Genomic DNA, 16152 nt, shown 5'->3' with positions numbered 1-16152 from the left:
GCGGGTCTTGAACCTGCGGGCTCAGGCAATCCACTCACCTCAGCCTCCCAAAGGCGTGGGATTACAGGCTGAGCCACCGAGCCCGGCTTGTTTCCCTTTTCTTAACCTTCACAGTTTTATTCATCTTTCCAGACCTAGTTCCATTGTCACCTTCTTTGTAAAACCTTTCATCATCTTCTCTCTCTTCTAGTTCTCAGCAGTTTCTCCCTTTTCTATATTCCCATAATACTTACCACTCATGGTTCATATTATTTTTATGGTACTTATCTCTGATGACCTTTTCATCTCTGCGAGATTGTAAGTTGTCATCTTCATGTCCGTATGCCTTTGTGCATTGCAGTGGTGCTGTAGAATACTATTTGATGAATTGGTTGTCCTGTATCCCACTCTGCCTTCCTCGCTTGGAAAGTTGAATTTGGAATGTGTACTTCGGCTACAGTTTGTTAGTAATTTAGTTTTTCTTCTCATGCCCTTCTTCTTTAATTCCTCAATTTAAATATTATTTAATATCTTGTTTGTTTGCGGGGGGAGTTTGTTTTTGTTTTTTTCCTCTTTTTAATTAAACTGCCGTTCACCCAACTATTGCTTAGATTGTATCCTTTTAGGCCATGATCATCAGATTTGGTGATTCTCTTTATCCTATTGATTCCCTTGTGATGGTACTTGTTGAGTATACCTTATCTGAGATTCTTGGGTGTAGAAGTGTTTCAGATTTGGGGATATATTTGCATTATATTTACCAGTTGAGCATTCCTAATCTAGAAATCCACAGTTCTAAATGCTCCAATGAGCATTTCCCTTGAGCATTGTTTAGGTGCTCAAAAATTTTCAGGTTTTGGGACATTTTGGATTTCAGCTTTTCAGATTAGGGGTAGAGTAAAATGTTCATATGTTTTGGAAAATTTGGTTTCCCTACTTTGCTAGAGATAAAACTATTTTTTTCTCTCAGGATTCATAGTGCAAAAGTTCAGATAAATTAATTTGATTCCATGATTCTTTTAAAAATATCTCTATTTCTTAATCCAGAAGAGAAATGTTAAATCTAAATATTCAACGCCCTTGAATTTACGTCACGTTTTTCATGTGGTATTTACGTGTAAAATGATGTACTTATTTAGGTACCTATTTATTTAGTTTTCTACTTCGTCTCTAGTTACATGGTTCTTGACCACCACCTTAAATTATATATATATTTTTTACTTTTCAGCAGGGATGAATTATTTTCGATAACTTGATGTATGCAAATTCTAAGAGAATGCTTAAAGTTGAGCTGTAAAAGCTGATGGGTGCAATAAGTTAACTTACAATATTCCATGTTAAAATACAAGTAGATTATAGTATATAGAACTAAAGTCAGGAACACCTCCATTATACCCAGAAAAATTGGGGTAAGAGAAACTCCATGTTCCCTTCCAGCTGTGATTTTCATGACTGAGATATTCTGCATATGTTACTTCTGCATATAACCGAAGCACAGCATTTAAGATGGCAAACGTTTAACCATTTCAGATGAAAATCTTTTTCTTTATTCTCTTATTTGTATGTGACTTAGTATTCTTACTGTTATCCTTAAAGTTTTTTTCGTAGCATCTTCAACTAAGGCATAATGAACACAATTTAGCCTTTTCTTGATGAATTAATATCGTTATTATGAGAAGCAATTCTAGTATTGTACTTGAATATAATACTGTAATATTCTTGAAGTATTTGGAAGCATATAGTGGTCATTGACCTAATCCTATTTAGTCCCCAAAGGATATTCTATTTGCGTTCTTGTGCCCGTCTTTTAATACTATTTCTTAATTTACTTATTATCACCATGTTTTCTTTTCTTGCTGTTTTAATGTCTGCATTTAACATCTTTCTAACATACTACTTTTAATCCAGTTTTTTAGAATTTTGTATAAAACAAGAAACTCCTTAGGGGCCAGGGTCTTACCTGATGTAGGTAAGATAATGAGACAAAGTAAAGAGGTGTTTTTACTTTGAATTGTGTCTGTTTGCTTTAAAGAATCCTAACTGACAGCTTGGAGAGTAATACTTTAATGCCTCTTTTTACTTTTCTGCAGTTTTAAAGAATGCATGTTATCTATTAGAGGCTTTATATTTAATGATACAATAACACTTAAAGTCATGGCCAGGCTACCATGAAAGAGAAATTGAAACTAGTCAATCACTGAAGAGGAAATAAGACTAATAATTACTTAAAAGAAATTATTCTAAAAGAAATGTAGGGTTTTTTTTTTTTTAACTTTTCTGTTTTAATTCACTCAAGACTAACATAGATCTCCCAAACTAATTAGGAAAATTTTTGAAGATTAAATAGTTCTTACTGACAGTAATACTTTTAATATGATTGAGTTTTCTAGAGGCATTGTCTGCCTTTCCTTTGCCAGAGAATACATTCAAGATTTTTAACACAAAAAGGAGAGAGATATTAGGAATAAGCCATTTATGTTGCTGAAATTAATAAAAATTACTAGATGAAGTTATAATAAATTGGAAGCATATGTATTTTCAAATTGTTTGGAATTGACAACAAGCCAGTGGAAGCTGTTTTTTTTGTTTTTGTATTTTTATGGAAATATGTTGACTTTTCATTTCCTGAGCAAAGTAATTATTCTAAAAGAAATGTAGGGTTTTTTTTAACTTTTCTGTTTTAATTCACTGTTTTGTGAGTATATTAGTTTCCTACTGCTACTGTAACATTTTACCACAGAGTTAGGATATAAAACAACAAAAATTTCTTCTCTCACAGTTCTAAAAGCCAAAACTGTAAATCTGTGACTAAGTCTTAACTGAGACTTGACTAAAATCAAGCCATCAGCGGGGCTGACTCCTTGCAAACAGAAGCTCCGGGGAGAATCTGTTTCTTGACTGTTCCAGCTTCTAGTGGCTGCTGGCATTCCTTGCCTTTGGCCACAGCACTCCATTCTCTGCCTCCATAGTCAAATTGCCTCCTTTTCCCTTGTCCTTCTGCCCTCTTATAATGACACTGGTGAGTAACTTGGGGTCCACCCAATACAAGATAATCCCCCATCTCAAGATTATTTAACTTAGTCACATTTTGCAAAGTCCTTTTCTCCATATAAAGTAACATTCATAGGTTCTAGAGATTAGGACTTGGATATTTTTGAGAGGCATTATTCAGCCTACCACAGTGAGTATGGATGCATCTTAAAGTTGTACTGTATGTATATCCACTTTCATATTTGCGTTTCCTCTATCCCTCTTTCTTCCCCTCATACTTTTCTTCCTTAAAATTCTCAAGCTGATGAGTCATCAGACTTGCATAGCAGCTTCTAATTTGTTTATGTATGTATATGTGAAAATTTTAGCTTCAGGCTGATGGAACCTCAAATTATAAGCAATACTCTGTTGTTAAAGGCCTGAATTGACTTAGGTGATGGAGTCTTGGACAGGGAGTTAGTATTCTAAGATTTTAGTTTCAAATCTGCCATCTACCATGTAATTTTGAACAAGTTCCTTAATCTTGTTCCAAGTCTTACTTTTTGTCACAAGTAAAATAATTCTTGCAGCATTAAATTATTTTAAATTCTGTGGTTTCATCAAATTGATATTGAAGACATACGTTTAGTGGTTATTTTAAAATTATAATTGTCTTTTAAACTTAAATTTTCTAGAATTACTTAACCACATTTTCCTCCAGCCATTTTGTGCTGTTTTGATAATTTGAAGTTTAAAACTTTCTGTGATTCTGATTAACAGGAGGATCTACTTTTTGTGGCATTGCATCACTATGTTTGATGGGTAAACTAGAAGAAGTTTTTTCAGAAAAAGAATTGAACAGAATAAAGAGGTGGTGTATAATGAGGCAACAAAATGGTTATCATGGAAGACCCAATAAGCCTGTAGACACCTGCTATTCTTTTTGGGTGGGAGCAACTCTAAAGGTAAGAGAAATAATAAAAATGAGAATCCTATATTCTGTGTTAATATAGATTGCACAAAAAAGGCTTGATCTTCATAATGTGCATTAAATAGTGTTAGGTGTAGGCTACTAAATTTTTTCTATTGCTCTGCCAGAGGTAGTCTTTTGTATGGGTTTTCCATAGAATTCAGTTATCTCTGATGCTGCTTGAAAATTTCCATTTTTATAAAACACAAGTTGACCTAGAACTTAGATAGAATTTTTCATATACCTACTTTCTTTTAGTTATAGATCATAAAAAACATTAGTGAAACTGGCTAATAGTTCATGTAGAGCAGGCATCTGTCTGAAAGTAGTACAAGCAAAGGTTTTATGAGAAGGGATTAATCTTAAAAGACAAACTTTGTTTTATTTTTTGGAAACAAGGTCTCCCTCTGCAGCTCAGACTGGAGTACAGTGACACAATCACAGTTCACAAGAGCCTTCAACTCCTGGACTCAAGAGATCCTCCCACCTCAGCCTCCCAAGTAGCTAGGGACTACAGGTGCACACCACTATGCCCAGCTAATTTTTAAATATTTTCTTGTAGAGAAAAGGGTATCACTATATTGCCCAGGCTGTCCTCAAGCGATCCTTCACCTCACCCTCCCAGAGGTGCTGGGATTACAGGTGTGACTCCACGCCTGATGAGTGTTTTTTAAAGTTTTTTTTTCTTTTTTGTCTAAATCTTCTGAAACTCATTGATTGACATGCCCATACATTTCCCCCCATCTCTACTAACTTTTAATATACCTAACTCCATAAGGTTCTTTATTTACTAAATATCCACAGGTTTTCTTTATCTAAAACTTTTCTTTTCATCTTCAAGAATTGTCATCTTGTTCTGATATTCTGGAATCTAATAGGAGTCTTTGTTCATCTTGTGTATAATATCCTAGTTTTTTGTCTTAAAACAAAATTCATGTATAAGGTTGAAACAAATTTGAAAACGAATGGTTTAAAATGCAGGCAGTGTGTAAGGAAACCTTGTTTCTAGTGCTGTTTCTCAGATGCATCATCTTATTATGTTTTAATTGTAAAAAGTTTCAAAAATATTTGAAAGTAGAGAGAATGGTGTATGAACCCCCCCATAGTCCATCAACCGGTCTCAACAGTTATCAATCCAAAACCAATCTTTCTTCATCCATAGTCCTACCTACTTCCCCCCCATTCACTGTATTATTTTAAAGCAAATCCCAGATACAGTTTTTTATATTATTTGGAAATTCTTCAGTATAGTGTCTAAATTAAAGAAATTTTTTTTAAAAACAAGACCTTAATATTACAAATAAAAATTAGCCATAATTGCTTATTATCATTAAAGATCCAGTGATAATTTATATGTCTTATTGAATCATATTAAGAGGCACATAATATCTGTTGTCTTTCCTTTTATCAAAGGGCTCCAGAGTTGTCAAACTGATGTTTCCATTATAAAATTTCCATCAGGGTTTTTTTTTGTTTTTTTTTTTTTTTAATTGGCAAAATACACATAGTATGATGATCAGCTTAACTTAAGTGTACAATTCAGTGCATTAATTTCATTCACAGTGTTGTATAATCATCACCACCGCACACAATTTTTTCTTTACCCCCAACATAAATCCTATATCACTAAATAATAACTCCCCATTCTCCTGTTTTCTCAGCCCCTACTTACTTCTGATCTACATTTCATCTCTATCAATTTGTCTACTCTAGATACCTCACTTAGATGAAGTCACACAATATTTGTCCTCCTGTTTCTGGCTTATTTCACTTAGCATAATATTTTCAGGGTTTAATGTTGTAGCGTGGCAAAATTTCATTCCTTTTTATGACTGAATAATATTCCATAGCTTATGTATGTTACATTTTGCTTATTCATTTTTCTTTTACTTGAGTTGTTTCCACCTTTTGGCTGTTGTGAATAATGCTGCTATGAACATGACTGTACATATATGTTCCAAGTCCCTGCTTGCATTTTGGAGAGAGTACTGTTTATACTTAGAAGTGAAATTGCTGGATCGTATGGTAGTTCTGTGTTTAACATTTGGGGGACTGCCAAACTTTTCCACGGCAGCTGCAACATTTTACTTTCCCACTGGCAGTGTATCAGGGTTCCAGTTTCTCTACATCCTTACCAACACTTGTTTGTTTACTTTTTTAATAATTACCATTCTAATGGGTTTGAAGTGTTACCTCATTTTGGTTTGCGTTTTTCTTTTTTTTTTTTGAGTTGGAGTCACTCTATCACCCAGACTGGAGTGCAGTGGCCGCTCCTGGCCACTGCAGCCTCAACCTGCTGGGCTCCGGCGATCCTTCTGCCTCAGCCTTCCAAGTAGCTGGAATTACAGGCATGTGCTACCACGCCTGGCTGATCTTTTATTTATTGTAGAGATGAGGTCTCGCTGCCCAGGCGGGTTTCGAACCCTTGGGCTCAGGCAATCCACTCACCTCAGCCTCCCAAATGCGCGGGATTACAGGCTGAGCCACCGAGCCTGGCAGTTTGCATTTTTCTAATGGTTAGTGATGTTGAGCATATTTTTATGTAATTAGTCATTTGTATATTTTCTTAAGATAAATGGTTTATTCGAGTTCTTTGCCTATTTTTTAATCAGATTTTTTTTGTTGTAGAGTGTTGTTGTAGAGTTGTAGGAGTTCTTCATATATTCTGGAGAGTAATCCATACTCAGATATATGATCTGCAAATATTTGCTCCCTTTCCTTGAGCTGTCTTTTCATTCTGTTGGTAGTATCCTAGAGAATATAATTTTGATGCAGTCCAATTTTATCTAGTTTTTATTTTATTGCTTGTGCTTTTGGTGTTATATCTATAAAATTATTGCTGAATTCAGTGTCATCAAATTTTTCCCCAGTGTTTTCTCTTCTGATAATTTTAGGCCTTAAGTTTAGGTCTATCGTCAATGTTGAGTTAATTTTTGAATGTAACGTAAGGTAAGACCAGACTTCATACTTTGACATGTGGATATTCAGTTTTCCTAGCATCATTTTTTGAAGACTGTCCTTTCTCATCAAATGGTCTTGGCATCCTTGTCAAAAGTCAGCTGACCATATATGTGAGGTTGGTTTCTGGACTTTATTTAATTCCATTTTTCTTTTTGAGTTGGAGTCTCACTCCGTCACCCAGACTGGAGGGCAGTGGCACGCTCCCAGTCACCGTGATCTTCCGCCTCAGCCTTCCAAGTAGCCAGAACTACAGGTGTGCGCTACCACACCCGGCTAATTTTTGATTTATTGTAGAGACGAGGTCTCGCCAAATTGCCGGGGTGGGTCTCGAACCTGCTGGACTCAGGCAGTCCTCTAACCTCGGCCTCCCAAAGTGCTGAGATTACAGACTGAGCCACTGAGCCTAGCCCCATTTTTCTATGTCTGTCTTTGTGCCAATACCAGCTGTTTCAATTATTGCAGCTTTGTAGTAAATTTTAAAGTCAGGAAGTGTGAGACCTTCCTTTTCTAGATTGTTTTGGCTGTTTTGGAGTGCCTTGAAAGAGTTATGAATCTGATGAGTGACTTTCCTATGTCTACAAAATATGTTGTTAGAGTTTGAGATTGCATTGAATCTGTAGATCACTTTGGGCAGTATTGACATCTTGACAATGTTAAATCTTCCTATTCATGAGCACAGGATGTTTTTCCATTTATATAGGTGGTCCTTATGTTCTTTCAGCAATGTTTTGTGGTTTTCAGCATACAAGTCTTTCACCTGCTTAGTAAGATTTATTTCTAAGTATCTTTTAGATGCTACTATAAATGAAATTGCTTTCTTAATTTCCCTTTGGATTGTTCATTGCTAGTGTATGGAAACCCCATCAACTTTTTTTTTTTTAAATAAGCATTATGTTTTAGCAGACATTAGGATCATTGTTTATTATGTGAGTTGTGTCAGTAAGGGGTTGCAAAATGGTGGTATTCTGTCATTCCTTCTAAATTTATTAATTAACCTTTTCCAAAGAATTACCTTAATCTCTGGTATAGTTGTTACAGAGATGAACAGATTAATACTGAGTTATTTTAATTTTAATTGTGTTCAGTAAAATAAGTTGGTTCCTTAGCATCCTCTCAAGTTTTCCAATGACATTTTAGGTTTTAGGATTTTCTTTTTTTGAGAATCATTGTGAACTCATAGATTTTAACATTTTATATGTTTTTGTCCATTATAGTCTTCTCTTTAATGCTCAAATTGTTCCATCTTTAGGCAGTGGGCACCCCTTCAAGTTGTCTCGAATCTTTCTGATATGATCTTGGTAGTCTTTGACAACTTTCTGAAGGCAACCACTTTTAAACATTTTTTTAAAATTATAATTCTTATAGACATACAATAACCTTAAATAATATACTGATTTCTTATCACCTTTAGATATTTTTGAGTCACAACGATGAAAAGTTAAGATTTAATCTTTTTTCCCCCAGCAATTTGTTACTCATAATGTTATTTTTAGCTCTGCCCCCTTTCTTTTTCACCTTCTAGTGCTAGAAGTTTAGCTTTACTTGTCAAGTTAGGTAACACTCATTCTATTCAGTAATAATTATGAAACCTTTCATGCTTTGTCTGCAGGTTGATTCTAAAATTTGAAGACCAGAAACAACACTTATTATGATAGCTTAACTATTGTTTATTGCTAAACCAAGCACAGTGTTATGATCATAACATCTTCATTTTATGTAATGACCTATACATCACTTGATGGGAGTGTTCCTAGCATCAAAATGCTAAAGAGCCTCTTTATATTCTGTTAATCAAATAAAAATAAATGAATACATTTATTTCTTATTTATACCATAACTTTTTTACAGGATCAGCTTTTTTTTTTTTTTTGAGAAATAATACTTCTTTGTCAGTTAGTAGCATCTTCAGTGTCTCTCTGATTCATTAACACACTTTAAATTGCTTTGTATCCTTAGAATTTCTTGAGTTCTCTTACTTGAAGCCCACCCCAGCCTGGTCTTCAAGGTTTTATTTATTTATTTTTATTTTGTTTTTAATGGGATTTTGAAAGAAAAGACAAATACATGTCCTAAACCATTAAGCTACCTATTTTTTATGTCGCGGTCATATTTGTCTCACCTGCTTTCCTAATTAAATAGTTGTTTTTTTTACTACTCTCAAACAAAACTGTCTCTAGCATGTGGCTAATACTTTCTTTTGCTCCTTTCTGAAATATTTTTAGTTTCACTTATTACTGGTTTGTGACTAATAGCTCTGTCATAAGAATTAAAATACGGGTAGATAAAATTGCATTTCTTAAAATGACTGGTTATATTGAATGAATTAGAGAAGTTGTCTTTTGAATCTAGTTGGGCCTGGTTCAGACGAAGAAAATAGTGAGTGGATCAAGAAAAAAGAATAGATTCAATAAGAAGATAAAAAAAGATAATGTGGTAGACTATTTTTGAGTGCTCAAGTCTCCAGAGGCTTACCTGAGCATCTTAGCCAGAGAAAAGCACATCTAAATGATACATATCTGAAATTTGAGCCAAAGGTGAATATGAAAGTCCTATTTCAGCAAATTTTTATGTCATGTCATTTCAGCTTCTGAAAATTTTCCAATATACTAACTTTGAGAAAAATAGAAATTACATCTTATCAACTCAAGATCGCCTCATAGGAGGATTTGCCAAATGGCCAGACAGTCATCCAGGTAATTATTTTCTGTATAAATCGAGAACAATTTGTTTTTCTTGAGTTGATCTTCAAGCATCTTTATTAGAAAAGGCATATGATAGAAAATGTAGTCACAGTTGTAAAGTTATATTAAATAATATGTTTTGGTTTTTTCTGTTTGCTTGTTTATTTGAGTTGGAGTCTCTGTCGCCCAGGCTGAAGTTCAATGGCATGCTCATGGCCACCACAGCCTCGACCTGCTGGGCTCAGGCAGTCCTTCTGCCTGAGCCTTCCAAGCAGCTCGAACTACAGGCAAGTGCCACCACGCCTGTCTAATTTTTTGATTTATTGTAGAGACGAGGTCTTGCCAAGTTGCCAAGGCTGGTCTCGAACCCTTGGGCTCAGGCAGTCCTCTTGCCTCAGTCTCCCAAAGTGCTGGGATTATAGGCGTGAGCCACTATGCTCAGCTAAATAATATGTTTTTTAAAAGGTAGGTTATTGCCGAGCTCGGTGGCTCAGCCTGTAATCCCGCGCCTTTGGGAGGCTGAGGTGAGTGGATTGCCTGAGCCCGTGGGTTCAAGACCTGCCTGGGCAGCGAGACCTCATCTCTACAATAAATCAAAAAAAAAATCAGTTGGGCATGGTGGCGCATGCCTGTAATTCCAGCTACTCAGAAGGCTGAGGCGGAAGGATCGCCGGAGCCCAGTAAGTCGAGGCTGCGGTGGCCAGGAGCGGCCACTGCACTCCAGTCCGGGCGACAGAGTGAGATTCCAACTCAAAAAAAAAAAAAAAGGTAGGTTATTTAAACCTAGGATAGATTTAGGATTTTGGGAAATAGAGGGGTTATCAAAATATATTGGTAGAGTGTGCATTTTCCCCCAGAAATGTCACTTAGCAGTGTTTTATTTAATTTGCGACAGTAAAGCAGATGGTCTGAATGGGTTCATTCCAAAGTAGAGAATTATTTGGCCCATCCAAAATCATTAAGATTATTAGTTTTGACTTGAGCTAAGAAGAATAAATTGCTCTCAATCCCGAAGGGATCCAGTTCTTTCTCTTCTCAGAAGTCACTAAATTTGAAAAAAACCTCAAATCCTGAATAAGAGGTGTTTCTCACTGCCCATGCTCGTCTCCAAATTTCAGCAGATTCAGGTAACTTTTTTAGATGAATATCTTCCTATCTGTATTCTCATCATTCACTGTCTAAAAATCAGAAATTAAATAGATTCAGACACTATGAGTGGCAAGACCTCAAGATCCTCCCCAAAGGTGGCTCCTCTTCTACCTCTATTATCATTCTCCAACCTATGGCCCCCACCCCAGCAAAATGAATCTATTTACAGCTTCCCCATAAAAATTAGTGTAAGAGTTTGTTAAAATAACTCAAAACACTGACATTTTTTGTAAGCAAGTAATCAAAGAATTAGCTATAAATGTATGAAAATAGATGTAAGGAATGATGGTTTTTGTGGCATTGCAATGGAAGCATGGTTTTTATTAGCAGTCTAGAAAGTACCTCTTCAACTCATCTTCTATCATAGAACTATTATAAATGTGTACTTGAATTAAAGTATAAATAAGAGATTCATGAAATTATATTTTTATACATGAAATGAGCAGGAATATTTCCTCACATTCATACATGTCTATATTTTCATGTAAAACATGCTTCCTTTAAAAAAGTACAATGCTGTCAAAGTCATAAGCCAAAAGCCAAAGTATGTTTTCAAAAATGAATTTCTAAAGCAAAACAATATTTTGAAATGTTTGGTATCTAAAACATAAAGCTATAAACATGCTAGAAAAGTGCCTCAGAAAACTGAAAATTATTTTGGTCTTGGTGCCATTTTTCAATCAGTATAGGATACTATTTTAACAAAAAATGGGAATCGGAAAATAATGTCTTAGAAAGCATTTCTTGTATAAAACATACTTGAAATACATTAAGTATTTCCAATAGCCTTTTTTAAAAAAAGTTCTTGAAGCTTTTTTCTAGAGAGATTAATTGTGAACTTTAATATTTGTTTAACTATTTGGAAGTAATACATACTTTTCACAGATATATAACAGTGTCCTCAGTGTATACACTTGAGAGCATATAAAGTGTTTGTATGATAAGTTAAATTTATGTGGAAAGACCTGTTTCTAGTACCTTTAAAAAAATCATTTTAACACAATTTTTTAAAATTAGCATATTCTTGGCTCTAGTAAATGCAGTAACAGATTTGACATAAAGATTTTATATACATTTATACAAGAAACTTCAGAAGAATAATATGTTATTATGGAGTAATTATGTATTTCAATATCTAAAGTGTTTGACTACATCACCACCTACAGATAAAAGTTGTTTGGGTTTCTTTTTGTTTGTTTGAGGCAGGATATCACTGTCCCACCTGGGCTGGAGTACAGTGGCACTATGATAGCTTACTGTAACCCTGAACTCCTGGGCTCAAGCAATACTCCTACCTCAGACTCCCAAGTAGCTAGAACCACGGATGCGTGCCACCAGGCCTGGCTACTTTTTAAATTTTTTGTAGGACAAGGCCTCACTATGTTATTCAGGCTGGTCTCAAGCTCCTGGCGTCAAGTGATCCTCCCACCTCAGCTTCCCAACGTGCTGGGATTACAGGCATGAGTCACCACGTCCAGCCAAATGTTTTTAAAAAATTATTTGAACCAGGTGCAGTGGCTCACAGCTGTAATCCCAGCACTTTGGGAGGTGAAGGCGAGTGGATTCCCTGAGTCCAGGGGGCGACACCAGCCTGGGCTACTCATCTTTTCAATAAATCAAAAAAATTAGCCGGGCATGGTGGCCCACACCTTTGGTTCCAGCTGCTTGGAAGGCTGAGGCAGAAGGATCTCCTGAGCCCAGCAGGTTGAGGCTGCAGTGGTCGTGAGCATGCCACTGCACTCCAGCTTGGGCAACAAAGTAAGACTCCTACTCAAAAAATAATAGTAATGATAATAATAATAATAATTTGAAGTTTAAAAGTGACTTTTACAGAAATCTTTTTGAGAAAAAAATAAGTTTAATTTTTACTTTATCCAGAGAGACTTTAGCCTTACACAGATTCTATTTTGTATTATTATGGACATTGATTATATTTTCTGTTGCATTTTTTTCTTAAGAAAATTACTAGTTTCTAGAAAATAAAATTTCATTTTGCTTTGCACCCTTGGTAAGTTTAGAATAACTATATGGAATGATGTAATAGTACAGGAAAAATCAAATTTATTCTTCGTAGTCTTGAAAATTAGAGGGAAGTGAGCCAAGAAGAAATCTAAGCATTTTCTGAAAAGACCTGAAAGGTGATTAACATGGGTCGCCATTAGTGAAATAACTTTTTCATAGATGACACTAAGCACAACTATTTGTCATTTCTATTTTGAAAAATAAATAATACTCATGTAAGTAAAACGTTTTAATTTTATTGATAAAGTTTGACTTGAGAAGATGTTTTGAACTTTATAGCTCTTGAGACCAAAAATGCTAACCAATTCAAAAATAGAAAAAATTCTTGACTGCTACAAAACTGTCTTTGTAGTGTTCCTGTAACTGCAGAGCTCTGAGCTCTTCAGACGTCTATATAAGGCTCTCAGGCGGGCACTGGCCATGTGATTTCAGTGGCCACTTTAATAGAAGAGGATTGCTGCCCACTGAAAGATGGGAAACTAGTGAGGCCAGTGCAGAAGAATTGTTATGGTATGAGCACTCATATTATTATAACCAAGTAGAATGTGAGTTTGTTTTTATTGTCAGATCAGATATTTTTAAAATGACTGACGTTACCCTAAATAGGAGGATTAAATATAGCACAACATTCCAGAATGGATTATTTTTGCTTAAGCTCCTTTAATTTAACACAATATTAGGATAGTACTGTATATGGTTTAGAAACTGTCAGAGGTAAAAATTGGGGGAATGAGCATTGCTACTTAGATTCAAAGTTTTGTGTTTATTTTTAAGAAAAAACTTTCCATTTATAAGACAGCGTTGAAGCTACTTTTTTCTATGTTTTGTAGTAAGCAAAAAGGAAAACTCCGTTAAGTATGAGTCTTACCTATATATGACTGCTTTCTCTTCCTCTCTGTCTTTTAACCACATTGTTGGCAGTGTTACCTCTTCAACTGGGAACTGTTCTCCTTTGTTAATGGTATTTTCATGAGAAAAATATTTTATTTTGATAATGTGGTTTTTAAAAAAAATTTTGAGACTTCGAGAAAGAAAATATTATTAAAAGCCATATTTACCGTTTTTCTAAATTTATTTTTTAGCGTAGTGATGGACTGGTAGATATGTAGCTAAAATATAGCATGTGATACTGACCATTATGATTTTTGTTTAAATGCCTCCTCTTCAGATGCTTTGCATGCATACTTTGGGATCTGTGGCCTGTCACTAATGGAGGAAAGTGGAATCTGTAAAGTTCATCCTGCTCTGAATGTAAGCACACGGACTTCTGAACGCCTTTTAGATCTCCATCAAAGCTGGAAAACTAAGGATTCTAAACAGTGCTCAGAGAATATACATATTTCCACATGACTGACTTTAGTTTGGGAGGGTGGGGGGATTTGTAGCACAACTGTAGCTCAAGGTTAAAAGCCATGTATAACCAAGTGTGCTCTTTTTTTAAGAGGTAGTCTTACAATCAAATCTCATACTGATGTCACTTTGGGATATGGTCTTGAGCCCATAACCTTTGTCCTGGGTTTCAAGAAAATCTTTGTTGAAGTTTGAGCCACAACTCTGTCGTGGTTCTTAAATGTTTATACTGTATTTCTAAGATGTTCTTTGAGCAAATTAACTGTATGTATGTAGGTTATCTTTTTAAAATTCTTCAGTACAAATTATATCTTATGAAATGGACATGAATCTTTAAAACAAGTTTACACTTCATATAGCATTGATAATCTTCAGGTTGAACACTTAGTGATCATTTTAAAAGCTTGACTGCTGATGGTAGAATATTTGCTTTAATGAATTAAGAATCTGGGATTATTTGAAAACAGATAGATTCCATAATTTTTTAAAGAAGAGTGACTTATTTTATTCTTAAGTAAAGTGTGCCAATTAAACTTGTATGGACTATACAAATGCAATTAATAACTTCATAATAAGAATAAATAGGCTTAACTAATATGGTTTTCTAAAGGGAGATCGTTTTAAGAAGACTATTATGTAACAAAGAAAAGGAATTTAACTGTATGTAATTGTGAATGAGAAAGTTTTGTGCTGTGTGGGTCATTTACTTACATACTGCTTTGGTGAATACAGTTATATTTGATTTTATTCTCAAATCATTAGTTGCCTTTTTTGCTTTCTGGAGAAAAAACAATCTCTTTTGCCTAGAAGGAAAGACATTTAGTGTTTTTATTTTTCTGAGATATGTGATACTGTAAATTGTACTTTTTATAACTGGGTTTTTTTTTTAGCCATTTGGATGTTTTTCTTTTTTTAGTTTGTTTCCCTTAGTGTAAGTGGTAGCTGCTCTAATTTCAAACTAATAATTTTCTAATTTTTTCAAATTAAATACAAAAACAGAACCACTCAAGTAAATTCAGTGGTACAACTCTATACATGGTCATTTATATTTTTATATTTTCAAGTGAGAGGGAAATGTAACCATTTAGAGGGTAAAAACTGCGGTTTGGTTTTGCTTGTTGTTTTGTTTTCTGACGTCTGTGAACTTACTAATTATAAAGGAGATAGTATAAAAACTTTTTATTAGTAATCAATTTATCAATAAATGATATTTATCACTTGCTTAAATGTCATTCAAATATATGAGTCTAGTTCTGGAGAAGGAAATCTCTTCACTAAAGGAGTTGGGTTTAAATTAGTCTTGGTGATAACAGATATTGAATTTTTAATTCTACAAGCATCAGTATGAATTAGAAATAAAATACATCTTCTGATGGTGGGGGGGAATAAGCTTAACAACAGATGTTATCCTTCTATGAATTATTCCACTTGCTTCTTAATTTAAAGCCTAGAAAATCAAGACATTTATATCTCAAACTAGATTGTCACTTAGACTTCTGGAGTTAAAATAGCATATTTGTAATGACTTTAGGTCTATCTAAGAAATCCAGATTGTTTTTCCTGAATCACCATGAGTGACTAGATTCTAAAAAATAGTGACTGTATTCATAAATGAAAGAGAAAAAATTTCAATCTAAAAGTATTAAATAAAACTAAATATTTTCTAACTCCTTAAATAATGTAATACTATAAAAGATAGATTATAGTATGATCCTAATTGATACACTTGTGGGAGACCTTCTTGTGAAACTTTATGAACTGTGAGTGTTCACATTCTATAGCAACATATGGACCAAAAATTAGCAGGCCACTGTGAATTGTGGAAAAACTATTCCTAACTTTTTTAAATAGTTACTTACAAGAAGAATATTTATTAATAAAATTAATTATAAGCAATATTTCACATAAACACTTTTTTCTTTAGCTGGGATAATACAATGAGATGGGAAATATGAAGTTCAACATCTCAAATAAATCTGCATCACACTCTCTACTCCCTCCCCCACCGTGTCCCCCACCCCCACCTGAGTTTAAATCCCAGGTCTGCCAGTTCAATAGAGTGATCTTGGA

The 16152-nt window shown here is 34.5% G+C and overlaps 1 protein-coding gene across 2 annotated transcripts in view; it reads left to right on the top strand.

Moving 5' to 3' along the window:
* PGGT1B (protein geranylgeranyltransferase type I subunit beta) overlaps positions 1-15303 on the top strand; it is a 49491-nt gene extending 34188 nt beyond the window's left edge. Inside the window, exons 7-9 of one of the 2 annotated variants that reach the window (XM_008067298.1) lie at positions 3730-3914; positions 9465-9573; positions 13901-15303. In XM_008067298.1, the coding sequence (XP_008065489.1) occupies positions 3730-3914; positions 9465-9573; positions 13901-14082 (476 nt within the window). In that variant the 3' untranslated portion in view covers positions 14083-15303. The remainder of the gene's footprint in view (positions 1-3729; positions 3915-9464; positions 9574-13900) is intronic. The other variant, XM_021717213.1, reaches the window with a different exon arrangement.
* Positions 15304-16152: the final 849 nt, after the last annotated feature.

The sequence above is a fragment of the Carlito syrichta genome, unplaced genomic scaffold, assembly GCF_000164805.1.
Source record: "Carlito syrichta isolate Samal-C Ts95f unplaced genomic scaffold, Tarsius_syrichta-2.0.1 Scaffold309472, whole genome shotgun sequence".
Lineage (NCBI taxonomy): Eukaryota > Metazoa > Chordata > Mammalia > Primates > Tarsiidae > Carlito > Carlito syrichta.
The sequence above is the reverse complement of the archived record's forward strand: the minus strand, read 5'-3'. Positions and strand labels throughout refer to the sequence as shown.